The 23810-nt window shown below is 51.7% G+C and overlaps 1 protein-coding gene across 5 annotated transcripts in view; it reads right to left on the minus strand.

Annotated features, from left to right (window-relative positions):
* Positions 1 to 1248: 1248 nt before the first annotated feature.
* RREB1 (ras responsive element binding protein 1) overlaps positions 1249 to 23810 on the minus strand; it is a 127688-nt gene continuing 105126 nt past the window's right edge. For 4 of the 5 annotated variants that reach the window (XM_016202419.2, XM_016202418.2, XM_087820661.1 and 1 more), the window contains 5 exons: positions 21982 to 22171; positions 17867 to 20780; positions 11445 to 11609; positions 5789 to 6607; positions 1249 to 4570 (listed from right to left, as the gene is read on the minus strand). In XM_016202419.2, the coding sequence (XP_016057905.2) occupies positions 4047 to 4570; positions 5789 to 6607; positions 11445 to 11609; positions 17867 to 20780; positions 21982 to 22171 (4612 nt within the window). In that variant the 3' untranslated portion in view covers positions 1249 to 4046. The remainder of the gene's footprint in view (positions 4571 to 5788; positions 6608 to 11444; positions 11610 to 17866; positions 20781 to 21981; positions 22172 to 23810) is intronic. The other variant, XM_016202420.2, reaches the window with a different exon arrangement.

Raw genomic sequence — 23810 nt, forward strand, 5'->3', positions numbered from 1 at the left:
AGGGTTGGGGTTGGAGGAGAGGCTTGGGGTTGGAGGACAGGGTTGGGGTTGGAGGAGAGGAGTGAGGTTGGGGGATTGGGCACATTCCCCGAGGCCTCAGTCAGCTCACACCCAGAAGTGGGAGAGGCACCAGACCGATGGGTCTGCTCAACATCAGGTCTGCTGACAGGCAAAGAAATTCCATGTTCTCAGCGCCTACATGCGTTTCCCGAGGACCCCAGGCTGCGCGCAGTATGGCAGGCTTCGGCGGGGGGAGGGTGTTTCCCTCAGCTCTGTGCTCCCGAACTCCGGTCCTTTTCTATCGCACTCCCCTCCCCCTTCGCTCTTCACACGGACCAGGGACAGGCCAAGTTCCGTTAGGAAAATGATTCCACTCCTGTGGGCAGCTGGAAATGTTGCCCACTGGCGGCCAGCAGCACCCTCCCCGGTGAGTGGAGAGGTTGGGAGGCTTGTCTCTTGCGAGCTGCTTGTTTACGTGACAACCATCCCCGGGCTTTTAGGTTGTCTCCCTTAGCACAAGTGGGGACCCCTCACTGGCGTCTCGGCACAGCCCGTCCCGCGCTGGGCGGTGTGCGCGGTTCTGTGTGCAGTTGTGTGTGTGTGTGTGTGTGTGTGGGGGGCAGCAGGGCCCCGGCAGGGAAGCCTCCAGGCCCAGAGAGCACCGCAGCCCTGGTCCCGCTGCGAGCTGGCGCTCAGGACCCTAGCGCTGAAGCATCGCCGCAGTTCGCTTCCCTGGAGCCCAGATCCTTGAATTGTTGTCTGAGAACCACTCCCAGCCGAGAACACTCAGGACCCTGTGTCCTCGCTGCTTCAACGACAGACCTTCGGGATGTGTGCTCAGATGGCTCTGTCCTTGAGCCCTGGGCTGGCCCCTCCCTTGAACTATGGGGGTCCTCCCCCACCCAGGGGCCACTCTATCCCTTGTAACTGGCAAGAAAAGGAAAAGGCAACGTGCACTTCTCAGGAGCTGCTACCCAGAAAACAGAATTCCTGGCTTCAGCTGTCACTAAACCGTGGGGCCGGCCCCTGGCCCCGGGAGGGACCACCTGTGCATGGGATTAAGTCACCACCACAGCCGCTTGTCCTGACTCTCCACTCTCACCCCAGGCGGCCCCACAACTGCAGCTGAGCCCAAGGGCCACCGGGTGACGGCGCCTTCAGGGTCCCACGGATGCCGGTGCTGCCGGGAAGCAGGACACACGGACGGGATTACAGCAAATCACAGGACAACTGTGTGACGAGCAATCGGCCGTTTTTAAAATATAACATTTATTGCTTAGATGGTTTGATACAGAACAGCTTTTCTTCTCATTTGAATTTGGAAGTATTATACAACCGAGTACAAAGAGGGACGAAAGTACCAAAACTAATCTTGTGATTCTGTTCATGTGGCATAAACCAGTTTTGTACATAACCTGTAGCAGCAGTTTTTAAGTTCCCTTTAGAAAAATATGAACTCTACACATTTATTATTGTTTCCTGTTTAATGCACGGGCTGAAATCACCGGGATCAACTTCCTTCTTGAAGAAAAGACAGGAGAGGAAAGAGGCGAACAGAGTGTTGAAGGGGCGGCGAAAACCATCCGACTGCCATGTAGCCCCCGGGCGCTCGGGGAGCAGCCCCCCGGGTTTTCTGTTTTGTTTTCACAGCCAGGAGTTTCATGTAGTGATTGAATCTCAGCATTGTGTCCACAAATCAAAGAGAAAAACTTGCACCTCAAAAAAACTTTTTAGAAGATCCTTATATATATATTTTTTGTAAAAGCCCTGAGAGGAGAAAGAATCAAACAAAATGTATAGAAACAAATTAGCGGGACATGCAGACTAAGCTACGATTCACCCAGAGTTTAAACAAATCACAAATTTCACAGTTTAATATTGGGGGGGGGCAGAACAAACAAATAATACATTTCTCAACCTCGCTAATAAAATGTGGCAAGACCTTACCGACTACGGGGCGGAGGGAGGCTAAATAAAGCTTTAAATCAATAGTGATCGCGGCGAGCTGCGTCTCGCTGCAGCGTAGTTACGTCACGGCCTCTCCACAAAGGGGGCAGCTTTCGTGTGGAGAGTTGCAAAGAAAAAGAAAACGCGAGAAACCCCAAATAACAGCAACAACGAAAACAACAACAATCGTCATAAAAAAGGAAGGGATGCATGAACTGGCTTTAACTGAGCGGATCACACCTGGTTCAAAGTGATACGGGGACGGCTGGTTCTGACGTGCATTCGCCTGGAGTAAACGAAACTCCATTCTGAAGCTAGTTCATGCATCCCCAATACAGTTAAAAATTATATATACCTCAACTTTTTTCCTTTCACATGCAAAGACATCGCTTTCCATTATTTCAAGAATATATATCTTCCTTTGAAGTCTGGGTAGTTGGGTTTTGGCCACCAGAAACTGGACAGGAGGGGTCTGTGTGCCTGTCTGCACACTTACACTGAGGGGGAGGAGGGGCCGGGGAGGGCGGCAGGCGTAGGGGCTCCCCCAGGGCAAGGCATGAGGATCTGAGTGGTGGAGCAGCAGGAGGCCCGGCGGCACTGGGCCCTGGGCGTCCTAGAGGTCCCAGCTGAAGGACAGGATGCTGAGCCCGAGCTCAGCTACAGTAGGATATATTTCTTTTCACTGCTGGCGTCTACAGTGAGGGAAGTCTATTGCCTGCATAGTATGCTCACCAACACCCCCCCCCAAAAAAAACAAACAAACAAACAAAAAACACCCTGCCTTTTGGTACCCAGAGGTTCAGGTTATTTCAGAAACTAGGAACAACACATTTATCTTCAAGCACCAATCCCAAATCGCAGGAAGGTAAATAGAAATCTACTTCTCGTTTTCAATCTTGCATGTGCAGTTTTATTACCAGTAGTAGTATTTCCTCACTTTGCAAATGACAGTAGCACACGCGGGTAAGGCTTGGGCTGGGTTTGGCAGGGGACCGGTGGGTGGCCGGTCTCCTCTCTGCCCGGCTTCCTCAACAGCCCTGGGCGCACGCACCCTCTCCCCCTCTGAGCTGCTCCTCGGCCGGCCGTGTGCGGGGGGACCCTGCTGGATTCTGCAGTCACGGAAGAAAGGCTTGTCTAAGTACAGTAGAAGAGCTCCCACCCAGGGGCGGCAAGGAAAGCTGCGGGCAGACGCTTACACGAGGACCCGGGGGACCCGGGTCTCCAGGACAAATATTGCCCATTTGTTTCTGCTTACTGCAGAGACCAGCAAACTGATGAGCTAAAAAAAAAATAATAATAATATTAATAATATATATACTGAAAGGGGGGAAATCAGACACATGACATCTGTGCATGTTCTCCATAGATTAAGTTGCCAGGGTAACTCTTCTCTCTAAGTTAAGAAAAAACGTCTTGAAACTTGAATAGGAACAGCATGTCTAATGCTGAGAGTGGAAACACGTATGAGGTCGAAGCTGGAATCTGTCCTGGTTTTGGCTTGAACCAAATTGGAAAACTCCATCCACCACATCCTGCAACATCGAGGACCAAATTACAGCTCCGCCATATAGCAGACCAAAAAAAAGAGAGAGAAAGAAAAAGGTCTATCAGAAATGAGCATCTCATCCATATTTCCTCTGGTAATTTACATGAAATTCACATCATTTTCTTCCAGTTATTGGCTATGGGTATCCAAGGGCATGTTTTTTCTTCTGTTTCCAGCTCACAAAAAGTACGTCACTATCACAGATTCGCAAGAACAAGCTCACACACACCAACACAGAAGGCAACGTTAATGCTTAAATGAAAAGGTCCTCTCCAAATAATTCATTAAAATATTTGCTTTGTTTTTAAAAAGTCTTTTTGGGACAACACAACACCCAGGACGACACTGAAGGACCGGTAAGTAGTTAAGGCACTCGAATCGTCCGCGCTGGTCTCCTGCACGGGCAGGTAAGGCTGTGGCATGGAGAGAGGGCCCCCTCCTCCTCGACGCGCACTCTCCAGCAGCTGAAGGGCACTGAGGAAGCCTCGCGAAACATAGATTCAGGACACTTTGCTCTGCTGGCTTTCATCTGTGTGCTGGGGGAGAGGAGCCGTCATTCCATCCCCAGCAGTGGCGAGGCACCGTCGGCGGCGGACAGGATGGGGTGAGCGGGCCTCTTGCCGTTCAGCTCCAGCAGGTCTTGCGTGAGGGCCACCGGGCTCTCCGGATCATGGTCACCCTGAGGTGCTTGCTCCTTGGGGCTGCCCATGGGAGCGGTCTTGGGAGCACTCCTGCCGGCTTCAGCCTGCCCGGCACCAGCCGTCCGACCTGCAGCCCTGTCCTCCCTGCGGCCAACGTCCTTGGCCAGGCTCTCCTTCCGGCTCCGGGTGACAGCCACATGGTTGCTGGCCAACAGAGCTGAATCGGCCTCATTCTCTGAGACGGGGTTGTTGCCGCTGTGGATGGACTCGCTCTCACTATCCTCCTCGCCCCGCTCGTCCTTGTCGCTGTCCTTCCCGCTGTCCTTCCCGTGATGTTTGGCGTGCCTGGCTTTCTGGTGGACACGCTGATGGCGAACCAGGCTGTGCTTCAAGGTGAAGGTTCGCTCGCAGGTCTGACATTTGTACGGCCTTTCTCCTGAGCAGTGAGGGAGAGAAATGATGTCTGTTAATGGTAGAGCACCAGGAGCCACCTCTCAGCTCCACACAAAAGCAGCCAGGAAAGGCGAGAGGCGTGGTGGCAGGGCCAGGACTCCCTCCTTCACAGGGAAACCTTTTGTCTGAACTGGCAAAACAGGGAAGCAGAAATGCCAGGGGCCAGCCACGGTTTCTCTCTCCTTTCATCTCTCAACCCAAGTTTTTCACACACTGATCCAGGAACCAGAATCTCATGGGAGGACAGCAGCAGTGTCCTTCCCACAGAGACAGGCACCGTTTCTGAGGGCCCTGCGGGCAATGGCACCTCCTAGGTCAAAGGCATGAGACACACTGTGTTCTTATATGAAGCAGCTGGGGCTTCCCTCTGGCTCACAAACACGGGTCTGTGAGCAGCTGAGCCCACCACCTGCCAGGAGCCCAAGAGTATCTCTCTGTTGGGAGCCAGTCCCGGAGCCCCCCAAATCCCTCAGCCCAGAGCAGAGCTGGTTGCCTGAGGTGGGGCAGTGTGTGGGGAGCAGGACTGTGCACCCTGCTGGCTGGGAGGTAGGAGGAAAGCCAAGACCAAGACCAGGGCCTGGGTTGTTTTGCAGGAGGTGGGGGGTGACATGCTTGCATCTTTTGGCTTCATGAGTGTATCCAGGTCGCCTTTGTTCTACTAAACAATAGCCTCTGCTGTGGGGCAGCTGGTGAGTTCCAGGAGTAAAGGCCTGTGCAGCAACCAAGACAGGAGAATCCCCCCACTCCCGTGGTGTGCCAACCTCCCACCTGAAAGCTAATAAGACAAACCCCGGTGCCTCCAAACAGACCACTGTCCCTACTGTCTGCCCCCAGGCTATAACCTGCAAACGTCCAGCAACACATCCTCCTGGATGCTTAGGAGAGGACAGCCACCACCCCTGGTCCAGAGACAGAAGGCTGAGGCTCAGAGGGACTGATCACGGTGTTCCCAAGGACAGCCCTGCCGAGGGTCACCCCACTGCCTCCCTGCAGTAGCCTGTACATTCAGGGGCTACGAGAACAGCCTGTTCAACTCCTAGTTTAAGGGCTTAACACGGACACGCACAAGCTGTCCATCCACTGCTGCTGCCGCTGGTGCGGTTCTGTTACTGCTTCTTCCTGACTCAGGCAGCCCCTCAGCAGGCCTGGGACCCGTCCTCCCTGAAAGAAGCCCCGGCGGCCGGGCCGGGCCTGCCCTTACCCGTGTGGGACCTCATGTGCCGGGTCAGGTCCTGCAGAGACCAGAACCTCTTGTTGCACACGGTGCAGACCTTCTTCCTCTTGTCCGCCTTGCTGGACACACTCCGGGAGGAGTCCGTCTTTGGCTTCTTGTCATCGTCACTCTTCTCGGAGGACTTCTTCTCGGCCGCGCCCTCCCCGTCGGAGGTACCCTCCGCCTCCTCGCTCTGTTTCTCTCCTGAGCCTTCTGACACGGCCTCCCCCTCGGCAGGGGGCTCGGGCTTCTCCTCTGGCTCCAGGGCAGCAGCAGCAGCGGGGACAGGCAGGGACCCCTCAGCCGCCCTCCTCTCGCCCTGGCCCTCCCGAGGAAGCGGGCTCTCCTCCCGGGGCACCTCGCGGCCATGGGCCTTCCTGTGGCGGCTCAGGGTCCCGACGAACTTGAAGCTCTTGCCGCAGACATCGCAGGTGTGCTTCTGGTCCTGCTGGGCCGAGCCCCCGCCGCCCACGGCATCAGCGTCGCCCTCGGCCAGCTTGAAGCCCATCAGCTTGCTGGCAAGGTTGAGGTCCAGGCTCTTGTTGCTGACCGCGTCGTCCTCCGGGCCGTCTTCCTCTCCGTCCCTCCCCGCCACGTGCTTCTCCTCGGGCTCCGGGCTCTCCGCCGCTCCCCGCTCCTCCCCATCCACGGGCTCGGCTGCTCCCCGAGTCAGCTCCTCCACAGGGGCCTCTTCTTTGACCTGGTCAGGCTCAGGGGCCCCCTCTGACCACGGATGCTCTCTCTCCCGAGAGGTGAGGTCCAGCACTTCGCCCCCCGTGGCTGAGATCTCTGCGTCTGACTGGCTGTCTGTGGGAGCAAGCACAGGGCACGGGTTGAGACCAAAGGCCACCTTGCATGCCCCTTCCAAGGGCTCTGTCGTGAATCTCAGCTGGACCCGCCCCGGATTATGACCCCTTACATCCATCCTCGAGGGCCCAAATGAATCTGGGGTTAACTTATAGAAGGCAGAAAGAGCCTCCACATACACACAGGTGGGGGCCACAGGCTGGCTGCGCCTCGGAGCCCCTGCCCTCCCCTCTTCTGCCCACCGGTGGCGCCCAGCGTCCCCCCTGCCACACACAGCGATGCTCAGGCCCCAGGGAGGTGTGAGCGACGGAGGGCAGACAGACAGAAGGAATGGAGAGGGGAGAGGTGGTGCATTCCAGAGATTCACAGCGCCAGGGAGGGTGAAGCTGAGCTGTAAAAGTTATTGTTGAGTGCAGAGATCATACAAACATGCAACATACACGGGAACCACCCCAAACATGGTATCTGATGACAAAATGGCCCCAAACACGCACGATGTGCTACAGTCACGCTCTAGCCTGATGCCCACTTTCCGGGGGAGCTCCAAGGCGAAAGGAGACATGCACACCCGGGGGGCTCCCTGGCTGCTGCCAGGACCCACGTGGGGAGTGGAAGCGCTTCCTGTCTCTCGATCTGTTCCTACTTGTCCACTCTCCACAGCAAAACCAGATGCGGACGGTCCATCAGTTTTTAAGACCTTCTCGAGGGATGGCCCTGTGGCAACACTGACGACACCACACCGACCGTAGTATTTATCGCAGTCTCCTCCTCCTCCGTGTTCAACAAGGGCTTAATGACCTTTCCACTGTGTGCTGTGACAGTGAAGCTGTCTGCTGAGGCCTACTGCTTACTACAGTCCCAATAGCCAATTGGGCTGATGAAACTCACTGTTTCACAGCACATACACGAGATGTGCCCCCCTCACAGGAGCCCTGATCACACAGTATGTGAGCCAGCAGACTCAAGCACCTCACCGGGACCCTTGCTTGATGTGGCTACATGTACAACGTCTCCCCGCACCCATCACTCTGAGCCACAGGTTTGAGTCTCTGCCACTGAAGCGGTCCTGGGGCCGGGGGTACAGGAGCTGACGCCGCCCCTCCCGCGGTGCCACCTGCCGGGGGCCTTTGGTTTTCCTACCAGTGTCCGCACGGCACGTCCCCTTACATCGCTTCATTGGTTTTGTTCTGCCTGCACCTTGGCAGCCACTGTTTGGGTATCTCAAGAGGCTTCAGAAGGAAAACAACTAATTGTGGCGTGATTGTAAAATTTCTGACAATGATTTTTGAAAATTATTCACCAGTTTAAAGATGAATCCTGAGCTAAGCACCCCAATGTTGAGCCACATTCTAAGCATAAGCCAGGTGCTCATTTTCTTCAATCATTCCAATAGGGGGCGTCTAGTAAATGGATTTTGGTATAAACTCTGCAATAAAAAAATATAAAACGCTCAGTTTCTCATTTGTTGGCTTTGTGGTAGCTACATTTTTAAAAAGAGGCTTAATCTCTGGTTACTTCCTATTTGCCCCAGTACATTAGGTTCTCTTAAGTATTAAGTTTTTTTACCAAAGAACATGGATTATTTTAAAGTTTAACTGTAGAATATATTAAGATGAACGTGGGAAAAAAAATCATAATGAATTCTGAAACCAAACTCAAGTCAATATACTAAGATCAGATCGTCCTCACTCCGGGGCCCTTCTCCTCTGTGTGACCCCAAAGTCAACCAAAGGCCAACTCCCTTCCTCTGGTGAACAAAGGCCACTTGGCTGTGTTCTACCAAACTTCCACCAGGGGGAGCGGGTCAGCAGGACAGCCCAGCCCCGCGCGGTCCAAGCAACCCAACTGATTTTTATTAGTGATTCTTGGGAACAGGCTTAACCTCTTCCCGTCACCTCATGAATTTCCAGCTTAGAACAGCAGGTCCTTTTTTGATCCCTGCCCTCCTCAGCCACCCACATGTCCAAAGACAGGTAGCTGATGACTTTTTATAAGCAATGCTACCCACCTTAATGCCTTAATTCTCGGTCCTCAACATGTGTGATGCTAAATCTAGAAAACTGCTAAAGGAAGCAGACAGAATCCCGATGGCACTACCTCCTACGGGAAAGTGGAGACTTTCATGTCAGCTCAACAGCGAAATACCTACTGCCTCCTAGAAGTTCAGGTTACTCAGCCGGAGTGAAAACGACCAACCTAAAGACAGCATCGGATGGGGCAGAGGCAAGGCTGCCCAAGCTGTGCGTGCACATCACCTCCGGAGAAGCGCATCCTGGGCTGCAGCCCACGCCGCAGGCAGGCCCGCAGGCAGGCTGCAGGCTGGGGAGGGCGGCCACCAATACGGGAGAGTTTGAAAACTTTCACATTTATGCGGCTTTAAAAAGTCATGCAGAGGTGCCCACAAATACAAAGGCCCCTACAGGTATCACCTGAGGAAAAACCATTCTAGTATTCCCCAAGGGCCAAGTGAGCCCGGGGACCTCTGCCCGCAAGAAAGGAGCCAAGTTTCAGTTTGACCCTGAATGAGCAGTATGCCCCTTTAAGCAGAACCGCCTCCCACCATAGCGTTTTCAGCATTCCTTTGGGGAAAATCTAGGGTGTATTTTCGTGAAAGACCTTATGTGATGGATAAAGTCAGACCCACGTTATAAAACACGTTTAGGGATTTTAAGAAAATGCAACCCAGGCATATAAACCTAGAAAACCCCTCAAGAACTTCCCTGGTCATTTCCTGCCTTTGTTTTTTTATGGTCTTCCTCTAAGGCCCCGCTTGTGACTTCATGGGAGGGAGAGCCCGAAGGAAACTGTCACCCCGCCATTATGCTCACCTGGTTTTAAAAATTCTCCCTGAAGTCACTGAGCCCCACCTCCCCTTCTTCAATCTCGGCCCTCTTTCTCAGCAAGGTCTGGGATCACAATTAAACCAAACATGTATTTTCTCTTTGCTGGTTTCACATTACAACTCTCAGTGAATTCTCTTTTTCCAGAGGCTTTTTCCTTTAGAGAAAACCTATAGCGCGGAGGTGAGGAAGGACTCTGAGAGGACTTGGAAAAACAAAACTCTTAACTGCAGGTTTAAAAACTAAACCCACCCACTGAGTAAAACCTGGTGCTGAACAAAGCTAAGACATAAACTCTGATTAGCTGGTGTGTGCAGGCTTCCACGGCGGCCCCTCATGGCAGGAATCCCAGGGCTGGTTCCTCAGTGCGACCCCGGTGAGCTCAGTGTGCACCCGGCACTCGTTATAACACTTTCAGACCTGCAAACTCCAAAACCAAGGGCACCCCTCGACCACCTCCCTTATCCCCTCCTCTCTCTCCTATGGGACCACCGGGTAGAAGCTGGTTCTAAACCAGGCTGCCCCCCTCCCCCCGGTCCCGCAGCACCCACTGCTAAGCACTGAGAGTCATCCTCTGCAGCAAACTCGAGTTCTGCCAGTGTCGCTGTGGTTTCCTGGGGGTTGACCAGCAGATGGTCCACCACCTTTGGCTCAAGGGACCCAAGTCATGGCAGCATTCCGTGGGAGTCCCCATCTTTTTTTACTCAAAGATCTTGGCAAATTATGTGGGAATGGAAGCTATGGGTGCAGCCAGCAAACTGACCCGCATTTTTAATACCCTTAGTGGGGTGGATTTTAACCAGAGGGCCTGGCAGTTCAAGGACTCGTTTCATTAGGGCTTGGTGGGAGGTGTGGGGAAAAAGCAGAGGGTCCGGATCAAATCTTCTCTTCCTGGATAAGCTACCCATCCACGTGCGCCCCCACCTCAGTAAAAGCTAAGGCTAAGGGGACCTGGTATGAAAGCTTCACCCTCTAGTCCACACTGACAGGGGCAAGGGACTCCCCGACAACACAGCACCCCATCCTCATCAAAGTCTGAGGGAGAGAAGCATAGAACACAATCACAACCCTAGAAAAATACATTTTTGGGAACTGTCACCTGCTTCAAGCAATGGGGGAATGTCAAGCTTTCAAGATTTGCAGAACTGAATCCATACCTGTAAGACTGTTATTAACCAATGGCCAGCTAGCTGTGTGTCTAAGTGACCTGCAGCAGCTAATTTTTTTAGTTTTGGGGGACGAGGGGTGCCAAACCCCAGTAGTTGGAGATGATAAATGTACTGAGTAGAAGACATGAGTAAATGCAGAAGCTGTGAGGGGGAAAAAGGTGGCGGGAGGCGCACTGGGCAGCGTTAATTGCTCTGTGGGGGGCTGGAGGAAGGAAGCGCATATCAGCACAGGAGAATACCCGGATTCAGTCAAGCAGAGATGTGATTAAGGAAAGGACATGCAGAGTGCTTTTTCAAACAAGACAAAGTTTTGTTTTACTGGGAAGAGAGTTATTGAAAAGAAAAACACCCCACCGCTCCCAGTCGAGGGCTGGGCATCCCTAGTTCCTGCAATACCCTGACATCTGTGTAGCCCATCCCTGCTCCATAGGATTGGGCAGAACCCCGGCCGGAGAAAACAACACCCCAAGCCTTGAAGGTTTCACATCCCTTTGAGATGTGCTGCTACCAGAGCTGAAATTGTACACCCTCCCTCATGTCCCGCCTCCAGCAGGCCCACGCCTGAACAAAGGGGTCTGCTGGAGGGCGACCGATCTTCCCCAGCAGCTCAGCACAGCCACCCAGGGGCTCTGCGGCGTCCCCACACCCCCCGTGCGTGCCCCCAGCCTGGGCAGGGCCCACCTTCCTGACTGGAGTCCTACGGGGAGCTGGGACGGCAGCCCCTCCACGCTCGGGGGCCGGAGCTCGCTAGGAAGCTAACCAAGGTGAGCGGGGCTAAGCGATGGGCTCTCCTCTGTCCCTCTCCTCTCCATCACCTGGAAGCACTACCTGTGCTATCATGGGGTCCAAGATCACTCTCTTTTGACTGGGGAATAAGCCCGTTTCTTCTCAGGGAACAGTTGGTAACTCCATGTTTGCGCAACTGGTGGCGTTCACAGTTAGATTTGGTAGAAAAGAAGGCATCGCATTTTTGACAAGGGAAGGGTTTCTGACCTGAAGCAGGAAAAAAAATAGATATTTATCTGGCTTTCTACTGCAATGACAAAGAAAAGTCGCTTTCGAGTCATTCTCCTGGGATTATTGGCATTTGCTTCCCCCTCCCCCACCCCATTCTTTTAAGAAAATAAAACACATTTTTAAAAAAACCTGCACACAAACAAGTCAAATGATCGTTTCCCTTAGCCTGAGTGGGATGGAAAGAACATTTTGACTTCAAAATACTAAAAGTTAACAATGAAACCAAGATACATGTTTAAAGTAAAACAATAGTATTACAATTAAAAATAAAAAATAATAACAGGAAGTGAATGAAGGGATTTTAGAGTACAGTAAGAAAACACCCATAGTTTGTGACAAGGACAAGACAGCTTGTAATAATTTCTAGCATCCTGAGTACTGTGCACGCTGGAAAATCAAAGGGGACTACTCCCGCCCGGCCCTGCTGCAGGAATCTGGAACCCCTGGATGTGTCTGGAGGAGTCTCCTCTTCCTGACCTAGGTGGGCCTGGCCTCCCACAGAAGAGGAAGGTGGGGAGTTCTGACTTCCCAGGACTCCTCCTGTCTGACTTGATGGGCCATCCGGCAGTGACCTCTGCCCAAGGTCACTGTGCCCCTAGCCAGCAAGTCGGAGGAGGTCTGCTTGTGGCATAAAAGGTTCTGTTTCCTGCTCTCGGCTCCTGCTAGTAACAAATAAGTGACCAACAAATCCCGAGTCTACACTAGGAGACCATGTGCTCCGCTCAACAGACCTGAATCCAAGGAGAAGGCACTCCACGGCCCTATCCGCCACCCCCCAGAGGGGTCACTTGAGAGAGGAGCCTGCCCCTCCTTCTCCCCAGCAGTTATCTGCCTTGGTTTGCCTATCCTCTCCTTTTATTTGGATTCCTTTTGTACTGTAAACATGATGTTTTAAAATGCAGGCCAGGCTTCTCTGCAACTTGTCCCTTGTTTGCATGCATGTGTGTGTGTGGGGGGGGGGGAGCAAGAACCAGAGTAGAAAGTGTGGACAGAAGGAAGGAAGGAAGGAAGAAGGGGGGAAGGGAAGTGATTAGGTGGGCCTCGGGAGAGAGAAGATGGGGGTAAATTGTTTACTGCATCACTGGATTCTTCTGCTTTTCCCCAATCTCCAGATTCTAAGGTCCCAGTTTCTGATTTTACAGGGTAAAAAGTTTGTGTACTAACAAACGGATTTCAGAGCTGCAGCCAGTATGTCTGTCTTGTAACCTTGGGAATGCCACAATCAGATGCACGTGTAGAGCTGCCATATGATCCAGCAATTTCACTTCTGAGTATTAATCCAAAGAAAACAAAAACACTAGCTGAAAAAGATATATGCACCCCTATGTTCACTGCAGCATTACTAGTAAGCCTAGATATGGAAGCAGCCTAGATGTCCATCAATAGACGAATGGATTAACCATTTGGCACCCCTCCCCCCAAAAACAAACAATAAACAAGACGGAAACAGAGAACAAGCTGATGGCTGCCAAAGGGGAGGAGGGTGAGAGGACAGGAATAAAAAGCAGTAATCATAAAATAAAATAATAAAACAACAAAAAGGCATGGCACTAAATACAATGTATGAGTCCAGACTGGATTACAGACTGGAGAAAAGTAGCTCAAAAGGACATTTTTGGGTTAACTGATGAAATCTGATTATGACTGTGGATCAGGGGGGAAAAAAAAACCCGGCAGCTCCAGCCGGGTGTGGCTCAGCGGCTGAGCGTTAACCTAGGATCCAAGAGATTGTGGTTCGATTCCCGGTCAGGGCACGTGCCCGGGTTGTGGGCTCCATCCCCAGTGAGGGGCGTGCAGGAGGCAGCTGATCAATGACGACCCTCTCATCATTGATGTTTCTCTCTCTCTTTCTCTCTCTGAAATCAATAAAGATATTTTTTTAAAAAAAAGAACTGGCAGGAAAGTCGACCTGCACAGTTCCATTGAAACCAATCATGGGGGCCTTCAGCCTTCCGTTTAGATAGCTATGAATGGAGGCCAACTAATGCAGGTGCACAGACCCAGGCACTCACGACAATGGATGCAGCATGGGCCTGGCACCTGGGCTTCACAGAGAGGGAAGGACTAGCATCATCACCTCCCAGCTCCACAATTCTGGGGGTGCCACTCATGCAGATTGGGCTGGCGTGCGACCCAGCACCACAGAATCACTGCCCCGCTAAGTTCTAGCATCAGTACTAATCAAAGAGAGGGAACCTCCATTCCCTCCTGAGCCGGAAGACCCTTTCAGGCAATGGTTCCACATCATCCTGGAGCTTTTTAAAAATACAGATGCTAGTGCAGATGATGTATTATAGAATTGTACCCCTGAAACCTATATATAATTTTATTAACCAATGTCACCCCAATAAATTCAATAAAATTAAATAAATTAATTAAAGAAAGAAACAGAATACATATGCCTAGAACAGTCAAAGACCAGGGAATCAGAAGCCTGGGGAGGGTGGGATCAGAGACCCAGGGACCTGGCTCGCTCACATCCAAGGAACTCCACAAGGGCCTCCAGCATCAAGAGAACCCTCGGATCACCTTAAAGTTTACCTTTACAGAGCTCAGTAAGTGTTTTCTGCTAAAATTATAAAAATGACCTTAAAAAAAATCATGCTTTTGAGTAAAGACTAGTTTTAAAAGTATTTTAATGTTAATTGTGTACCCTCCAAATTTTTCTTCCTTTTCACTAAAGATTGAAAATGATATTTAATAATTATGTGGACTCTGTTTTAAGTAAGAAAAAAATATTTTCCTTTAACATTTTATTATCAAAAGGCAACACGATGGTTTCTTGAGAGTCAGGCCAGTGGAGAGGGAGAGAACTGGGCTGAGCAGAATCGAGTCAGAGGCTGTAACTATGAAGTATGATACGACTCTTGGTTTTAAATAAAACTGGTTTCTTGCTTCTACCTATTACATGCTTACTCTATAATTTTCAAGCTGGTAAATGTTTCACTTTTATAACTGGGTTGACAGCCAGGCGGATGTCCCATGATAAAGATTCACATTAATGCTAAAGTCAGAAAACAAAATAATGACGCCGAAGTACTGTATCAAATTATGGAGATTCCCAAAGGGACACTAACGGGAGTCTTAAAAAGTTCACATTTCACTGCGTAAGTCATACATTTTAAATAGCAGCATGCTTTCTGGATTGCAAGGACAGAGGAAAACATGAGCCCTTTCAGTGTTTTATAATTGTACAGGTTTCAAACTTGTTGACTGGTCATCTATATGAAAAGTATCAAATGATTTCATTTACTTGGTAACTGCCACAAATTACTGCTTTAGCAGGGTGTTTTAAAATGTACATGTATGCATAAGGAGTTACCTTTGTGCCAACGACCTGAGATAGCCCTCCACCCAATGTGGGAAGAACCACTGCCAACCAGTTTTTACTCTCACAGAACAGTCAAAAAAGGAAATAAATTTTATACTAAACAATGCTATCTGGCAGGCACTGGGGCAACAGACAGGAGAAGAATGCACACTGAGAGTAAGGTTCATGACGCGGCTTCACAGCTCACACCTCTCTCCACCACCCCTCCACCTTCTCAGGAAAGGTCTCTTTCTTTCTGTATTTGCCAGAGGTGTGCACAGGGCTGGCTCAGTTAAACGGCCAAAGCTGCCACTTAGGAAAGTTCAAGCAGCCGAACACACCTGTTGTCAGAAATGATTTACATACTGAGGTTTGCACATCTTATTGATTTCAACTGTGATGCTTGTGGACCGTGAGCAAGGAGTAGAAGAGGTAAGTGGGGAGGGCCCCAGGCTGGTAAAGAAATGGGGTAAAACCAACGGGAGCAAGTGAGTGAGCCAGGGATCCCAGAATGCCGGAACTGGAGGGCACCCGAGACAACGCAGGGTCCCGGCCCCTGCGAGCTATGAGGACAGGTGACAGAGGAGGAAGCTGAGGACAGGGTGGGCATGGGCTGGCTGTGCTTTTCTGGCACTCACTCCTCCACCTGTGGCCTAAAAACACACAAACTGCTCACAAGGGGGAAAAGGAAGGAACAGTGAACTGTGCTCCCCTAAAGAGGCAACACTGCTCAGGCAGAGAAAGGTAAGGAACCAGGAAATGTCCCTGATCAACAGGACACCGTGGGCAGGAGAGGAGGGGAAGGAGGAAATCTGACAGCCGACACCAACTTCCTCATGAGACAGAATTCCTAGAACCTGAGCCACGCAGAGAGAAAGGGTGAAACCAGGTGCCCTCACCCAGAGCAACAGTGAACCCCTAGCTGGTCACTCAAATCCCGGTCTACTCAATGCTGCCCATTCGGGGGTGGAATGGGTGGGAAACATGTCTGCGAGATAACGGACAGACATGCTGGTGATTCTATGTGTTTGCCGTGTGGTCGGGGGAAGACTCTCTCTCCAGGTACAGACACAGTCTGCCTAAATGCAATCTAAAGCGCACAGGCTGGAATGCGGCTGGATTTTAATGCTACAACTAAAACCCCCCACAAAACCTCTTCCCTGTATAACACTTGTTCACAGGATCATTTCAGAGCCCATGTTTAATTTCTCTTATGTGTGAGCCTTAGTCTTATTTCAAAGTTTCTGGAGAGGCATGTCACAGAAAGCTGGGGAGCCAGGAGACAGGCAGCTCAGAGATTCTTCAACAGGAGTCGCCGACCAGAAAACCACTGGCCTGTGGGAGGGGGGTGATCGGATGATTTCCCAGGCTCTGCCCCGCTCCACCAGTTGATGAATGGGAAACGTTCTAACAGCACCAGGCACAGCCTAGTGCTCTATAAAATGACTTAACAGAGGTAATGCTGAGATTGTAGCTTGAAGCTGAAGCAGTGAAAGAGCCAAGAAAGTTAAAAGCCCAATGGGCACCAATGTTTGTGTGTGTCTGTGCGTGTGGCTAATGCCATTCTGTGGTCATTAAATCTCTAATATATAGGATTTTGGTCCACATCTGTCTTCTAACCTTTTCTCAAACCTCTTCCCAATCTTCCCCACTGGGACATGTGAGGATACAGGAAAGGAGGAGGCATGATCTATATAAGTTCAGACAGAGGACCGGGAGCCACACCACCTTGGCCATGGGGCAGTTGCAGGGACCCTGACCCTGGCTCTGACCTCGAGCTCTCCTACTCACTGCTTATTACTCAGGCGACCATAAGCAAGCTACCCTCTCTAAACCTCCGTTTCCTCTTGGCAAAATGTGGACATCGCCCTCAGGGGACAGTGATGAAGACTGGCTCTGAAAGTTTTCTCCACCGACCCTGAGCGCTCCCCTTATGGGTCAAGGTCTGCAGCCCACCCACTACGAGAACACAGTATGACAGGATGTCAGGGATGGGGCCAGCCAGCCATTAGGGCTTAGGGACGTGAAGGGACAGGGGGCAGAACATGCGTATAGTTACAACCCCTGCCTTAGCCCCTCTTCAACAAACCTCCCATCTTCCTCGTTTGGTTTCAGACGCTACCAAATTTTAAACCAACTAGAAAACTTTGGTATCCAAAAGCCAGGCAATCAAAATGACTGGATTCATAAGTGGGAACTTGTATCAGACATCTTTAAGGACACGGGCACAACTCCTTTTGAAAGGAGTCCCGGCCACGCCAGTCCTCTGGTGGAGACTGACGGTTTGCTAGGGAGAGACTGTCCAAGAAAAACGGCCTCACCCGAGGAAAATGTGCATGGGGTCTATGTACTAAGCACAGGACTCCTAGAGGGAGGGCGGTGGTGGGGAGGCTGACGGTGGGGGGAGGAGGCAGGGCAAGAGCTACGCTGGTCATCAGGCCCAGACCATCTGCTTTCTAACAAGTGGGAACAGAAGTATGCTCCTCCAGACTCTGAAGGCGACCATGAAGCGTCACCCAAAAAGGGCAGCAAGAGAGGCTGTGTGTGGGGGGGCAACTTCTTTCTAAGAGGCATCTCCTTTTCTGAACTGCCCCTTTCATTAGAATTGTCACTTTACTTTGTCAGGCTTACATCATTTTAAATGGAAAGAAAATGATAGTCTGACAATGCAGCTTATACTTAATAAACCTAGAAATTCTGGCTCCTGGTAAATGACTCCTCTGAGGACAGGCATGCCTGACGTGCCACCACTGGGTTCCACCAAACCAGAGAGAAGGAAGGAAGGAGGGGGGAAGGGAAGGGAAGCTGGGAATGGGGTCATGTGAACAGGGTCCCCGCTTTCGACCCCACCCTCCCTCTCCCCCTGGTCGGTGGCCAGTCTCCCTGCCGGGAAGTAGCACCACAGCCTGGCAGGCCCTCTTACCAGTGTGTGTGAGCATGTGCCTCTGGAGGGAGCTAGCCCAAGGGAAGACGCGTGGGCAGTGGGGACAGTTGATCTTCTGCAGGCAGTTGGCGTAAGAGTTCCGCTTTGCCCTCAGCAGCTTGTCTTCTGGGGGGCTGCCCCGCTCTTCGTCACTGGGCCCATTGTGGTCCATGGGGGTGCTGGCCAACTCGTCCTGAGTATCATCCTCTGCTGTCTGCAGAAATGGACTGAACTTGTTGGTGTCTGTGGTGGCCAGCATCTTCTCAATGCTGGCAAATTCCCCGCTGGAGTCCAGGTCGACCCCACCACTGCTGGTGCGGGGTCGGCTCCTCAGCCCCCTTTTCCGGCCTCTCTTCTTTGACAAGCCAGCTGGCCCCTGCTCGGTGGGTGAAGCTGCCTCTGGACTGTTGGCAGCAGGGGGTGGGTCGCTGGATTCTTTTGGGCTGGTGGTGTCGGCGGGGGCAGTGGCAGCTTTGGGGGCAGTGCTTCCTAAGCTGTCTGAAGTTGTGGTGTTACTGCTGGTGCTGGTGGGCCCTGGGTCAGCCACCTTGGCTTTGAGCAAGGTGGGGGCCGAGGATACCGATGAGATGATCTGGGCGATGGAGGCCAGTGGGGGCAACTCTTCTGTCATAGGGGGCTTTGGCAAGAGCAGGGGGGGCTTGGGGCGTAGAGGCCGCAATAAGGCTGGGCTGCTTATCAGGGTGGAGTTGCCCAAGAGAGGGGAGCTGTTGATGAGAGCTGATGAGTAAATAGGGACAGTGACCTGAAGGGAGCCCTGCAGGGGCTGAGCATGGGCTTCCAGAGTAGTGGCTGTTGAGGCTGCTGCTGAAAGGGCCAAGGGTTTTTCCAGGATTCCACTGGGCCCCAAGGTCACCGGCAGAGTAGGGCACGGTGGTGGACAGGGAGAGGGTTGCTCCCTGCTCCCTGGTTCCTGCTCAGGCTTCTTGGCTTCACTGGGAGCAGCCGAATCCTTGTCTCCTCTCCTAAAGTTCTTGGGGATGGACAGGTCAATGGGCTCCATGGAGCAGTCATAGGGGGCCGAGGAAGAGGGGCTCAGGAACAAGGCTGCGTTTTCCTGCTTCACTTGGACCAGGGCCAGGCCCTTCTGGGAAAAGTCCAGAGGCTCGTTGAAGTCTACTGAGAAGTTGCTGGCTGGCTCCAACTTGACAGAGACTTGGGAAGGCGGAGGCTGGGTGGGGCCCGCATGAAGATAGCCATTCTGAGACTCCAGAAAGGTGGCAAGGGGTTTGAGCTCGCCAAAGGCCCCGCTGCCCTCCTCCATCCTCGCTGAGGCCTCAGCCACCGGGGCCTCCTTGGAGCCCAGGCCATCCGCTGCCAGGATGTAGCTCTCGATGTCGTGCTCGGGCACATGCAGGTGCTGCTTAAGGATGTGGTGGACGCAGTTGCGCTTGGCTGAGAAGGCAGCGCTGCACTCCTTGCACTCGAAGGGCTTGGGGCCCTTGGGGCAGCCGCCCAGGCCGCGGCCGCAGTGCGTGCGCATGTGGATGCGCAGGGCGCGGTAGTGTTTCAGGTCTTCGCCGCACAGCCGGCACACGGTGTCTGGGGAGCAGAAGGCGTCCACCATCTCGGCCGCGCTGCTGGTCACGTACTCGATGTTCTTCTCGATGTCCTTGCGTGTGGCCTTGAGGTGCTTCTTGCGCAGGTGCCGCTCGCAGTTGGCCTTGACGGTGAAAGGGTAGTGGCAGATCTTGCAGATATAGGGCCGCTCGCCACTGTGCGTGCGCAGGTGGCGGATAAGCGCGGCCTTGTCTGCAGCGATGTAGTCGCAGATGTTGCACTGGTATGGAGAGATGCCCAGGTGGGAGCGCACGTGCGCGCGCAACACGCCGGAGAAGGCGAACACCTGGTTGCAGAAGCGACAGGGATAGAGCACCTTGCGCATGGCTGGCGATTTCTTGCTGCCCGGGCCGGTCATGATGGCCTTGAGGTCCCCCTCCGTTATCTCCTGCTTGATCTTGGCCTCCATGTTCAGGGGCAGCAGGGCCTCGATGATGCTGTCCTGCTCCAACTGTGTCTTCATCTCAGCCTGGCCAGGCAGCTCCACCCGTGGCTGCTGCAGGAAGAGCTGCATGGCCGTGTGTGGCTGGACCCCAGACTTGGACTGCAGCAGGTGGGCACTGGCCACCTCAACGGAGCCTTTGAGGAGCTTCAGTGGCGGTGGAGGCAGGCTGGGACTGATGGAACCAGGGGAGGCCTGCTGGGCATTGATGAGAGGGGGGGGTGTTGAGGTGGCCACCACCGTCCGCGGTGTGACCAGGGGCTTTGGCTTCAAAGGGGGCATGTGTTTGAAAATTGCCTGCAGAGGGGTGACAGGGGCCTTGGAGAGAGGCGGAAGACTGATTTGAGGGGGCGCTGAGGCTGCCATCTTCAGGATCTGCTGAATGTCGGCCAGCTCAATAGCCGACTCCCCGGAGATGGGCTTGACCACAATACTACTGTCGGGCTGGATGATGAAGCCCTTTTGGAAGGGCTGCAGGGACAGGTGCTTCATGCTCTCCTTGGTAGCTGGGAGGACTGTGACAGATCCCCCCAGGGAAGAAGCTTCGAAAGGAGACAGCCTCAGCATGTTGGTGCAGCCGGGGTCCTGAGGTAGCTGACACTTGAGTGCCTGGAACTGTATTGCTTGGTTGTCATCCGGCAGGGGCTCCTCGGCCGGGACAGGCTTGACGTCTTTGGTGTGCTGCAGGCCCAGGAAGGCCAGGAAGACCTTCTGGTCCAGGGCGTCACCAGGTAGGGTCTTGGCTTGCAGCCTTTCCCGTCCCTGGTCCATAGTGACATGAGTCTGCTTATGTAGGGCGAGCGAGGAGAGCATGGGGAATGCCTTGTCGCAGACGTCACAGACAAAACGGTGCTGCTCACTGATGCACCTTCGCAGGTTTGTTTCACACCAGGCCTGCAAAAGCAAGGAAATAAAGAGGAGCATTTAAAAATCATCGTAAACTGAGATGCAGAAAGCATCTGTTGTACAACTGCCGCAGCATCCAGCTTTCTCCATAACACATAAGGAGTTGACCTTTCCCTGCTCGCTAACTCCCGGAGTGAACAGGGAAACCCACAAGCATCTTAAGTATCATGTCTTTTTGATGAATGGCATAAGGTATCTCAGCAGAGAAGCAATGAAGTATAGTTAAGTGGTAATACCACGACAGTAGGATTTTCTTTTTAAAAACGGGTGCTTTGCAAAACTAACTGATGGGGACTACCTACCATTGGTGGAGAACCAGCTCCCTGTGCTCTCAGGAGAGAGAGAGTAGCATCCGGGATTACATGCGTGTACACATACGGGTGCCTACATATGGAACTGAGCTTGAGGCTTATGCATCGGAAGAATTTCACTGTTGATATCTTCTATCTCAATTTTTAAAAATTGGAAAAAAGGCCCTAGCTGTTTTGGCTCAGTGGTAAAGAGTGTCAGCCTGCGTTCTGAAGGGTCCCAGGTTTGATTCCGGCCAAGGGCATGTACCTTGGTTGTAGGCTCGGCCCCAGTTGGGGCGCACGTGGGAGGCAACCAATCAATATGTCTCTCACATCATGTTTCTCTCTCTCTCTCCCCCCTTCCCTCCCTCACTCCCTTCCACTCTCTCTGAAAAGCAATGGAACAAATATCCTTGGGTAAGGATTAAAAAAATAATAAAATAAAAATTGGAATAAAGTAGTTTCAAAGTAGTTTTAGCAGGTGCTTTAAAAGCAGAGAACAAATACGGCTCAGGTTAATAACGACCCAAAACATTTTAAATAAAAAAACTATAATGCCGGAAATATTTAGCTGTAAGGCTAGTTAAAGCTGCGATGTAATTAAAAATAAACATTCAACTTTGGTAGGGCCCAAAGAGCGGACAAAAGCACTGATGAGCTAGATTCAGGTGCAAGTGAATATGAAATTTAAAACAAAATGAAAGGCGGTCTACACTCTCAACCCACAACCCAAATAAGTCTAAAAGGGCCAAACTGAATTTCGAGAGGGAAGGTGTTGTTAAAAACAACACCTAATAGACCTAATTTTGAGGAAAGGAAACCTCAGGGTGAGGAATTTAAGTCCAACTCTGCAGACCATGGAGGAGGAGAGTGCTGGTTGTGCCACCCAATCCGCATACCTGAGAAATCCGAGGAAATTTCCTGCAGGAGAAGTCAGTGAATCCCAAGTCATGGAAGCCAGCAGGAATGGAAGGGTTGTTCTGGATGAAAGGCCTTCCCGTCGAGTCTCTGGGAAGCTGTTTGTGGACAAGCGCATTGTGACGTAGCAATCCTCGATGAGTTCGAAAGGTGACACAGCAAATGTCACATCTGGGAAGAAAGGGACAGGATATAAAGAGGGAGCCAAGTCGGAATTTCCACTTTCCCATTAGTCTTACTGTATAAGTAAATGAAAATAAAGTGATACAACAAATGACTGTAATAATAAAAATAGAAATGATATGACATCAAGAAGCCCGTCTGCTAATGGTCAGCAACAAAAATCTCTTCCTTAAAAAGAAAATTAAATCCTAACCACCTCTGGGTTCCAATCTCTGCAGACAGCACAGGTGTGCACACTGTCGCAGGCCTACTTATTCTACCCGATTATGTCACACAGAGCGACATTTCAAAGTTTCTCACTCCCTCTGCTCAATGTATTCGAGTCACAAAACATGTCTGAAAGTCAAGCACAAATTTACACAGTGTCTCAAGCAATCCCATCAGCATCCCATCATTATCTGAAAAATAACCATGGATCCCCCCTATTAAGTCCACACTAAGTCAGGCTACGCTACAGGGCAGTGGCACAGTCCCGGCAGGGGGGCGGGCATCCTGGCCTCCGTCTCACAGAGGAAAACGCTAAGGCTGAGGTCACACAGCTGGTGCCGTGACGCTGTCTCCCTTTTCTAGAAAACCTCCCACAAACGCAGTCCCTCTTAGTATCATCACGCTGCACCTGAGAGATGACCTCCTCCTTCACCTTAAATGTCCCAGGTCACATGGATGCATCAGAAACACCCTTTTTCAATACTTTTTCCACGTTCACACCAGTGTTGTCTTGTAGGTCTTTGCCGAGAACCACCATCTTAAGAACTATACAATCATCAGGATGTCACCAACATCCCCTACAACAGCGATTTTCAACCTTTCCCATCTCAGGGCACACATAACTAATTACTAAAATTCTGCGGCACACCAAAAAAAATGTATTTTGCTGATCTGACAAAAAATAAAGGTGTAACTTTGATTCATTCACACCAGATGACTATTGTTGTTGGTTGCTGTCACTTTTTTATTTGACGATCTAAGGAATAAAAGGTCAGTGCCCCTGGCTAAATAGTCAGATATTGCATGTTTTAAAAATTCTTGCGGCACACCAGTTGAAAAATCACTTCCCTAAACTGTCACTAGAGCTACACATGGTTATTTACATTTAAATTAATTAAAATTTCCTCAGTCACATTAGCCTAATTTCATGGGCACACTCCCATGACCACAGTGCCGTGTGCCAAAGATCATTCCAGTATTTACCCGTATAAGCCCATCTGTCCCTGCATACACCTCAGTGGAAACCTTTTTCGCTTCAAAATGCCTCTCTGGAAATAGATAACGAAATCACCCATGAAGCAGCTGAGCTCATTTTCATCGGGCGATGAAAGAAAGAAGTGCCAAGTATGTGCAACTCTGCCTCCTTTATCGCGCAGAGGCAGGCCACGGCAGGGCGTCCCGCCGTAGATGTGCCTCTCCTATCGCCCCCGCTAACTCGGCCGCATCTTGCCATCAAGATTCCTGTCATCATTCAATTCGTTTGGAATACCGAACCCTCCCCGCCACTCAAATGTGCAACTCCTGAGGGAATTCTGCTGCAGCTCGCCAAGGGTGATAAAGGCTCTGGGGAAGAGACAGCTTCTGAGAGCCCCAAATACCTCTAGGTATTGAAAGTTCTCACAGCAGAGGGCCCAGGCGA

This window comes from Miniopterus natalensis, chromosome 9, assembly GCF_054644295.1.
Source record: "Miniopterus natalensis isolate mMinNat1 chromosome 9, mMinNat1.hap1, whole genome shotgun sequence".
NCBI classification, from domain to species: Eukaryota; Metazoa; Chordata; class Mammalia; order Chiroptera; family Miniopteridae; genus Miniopterus; species Miniopterus natalensis.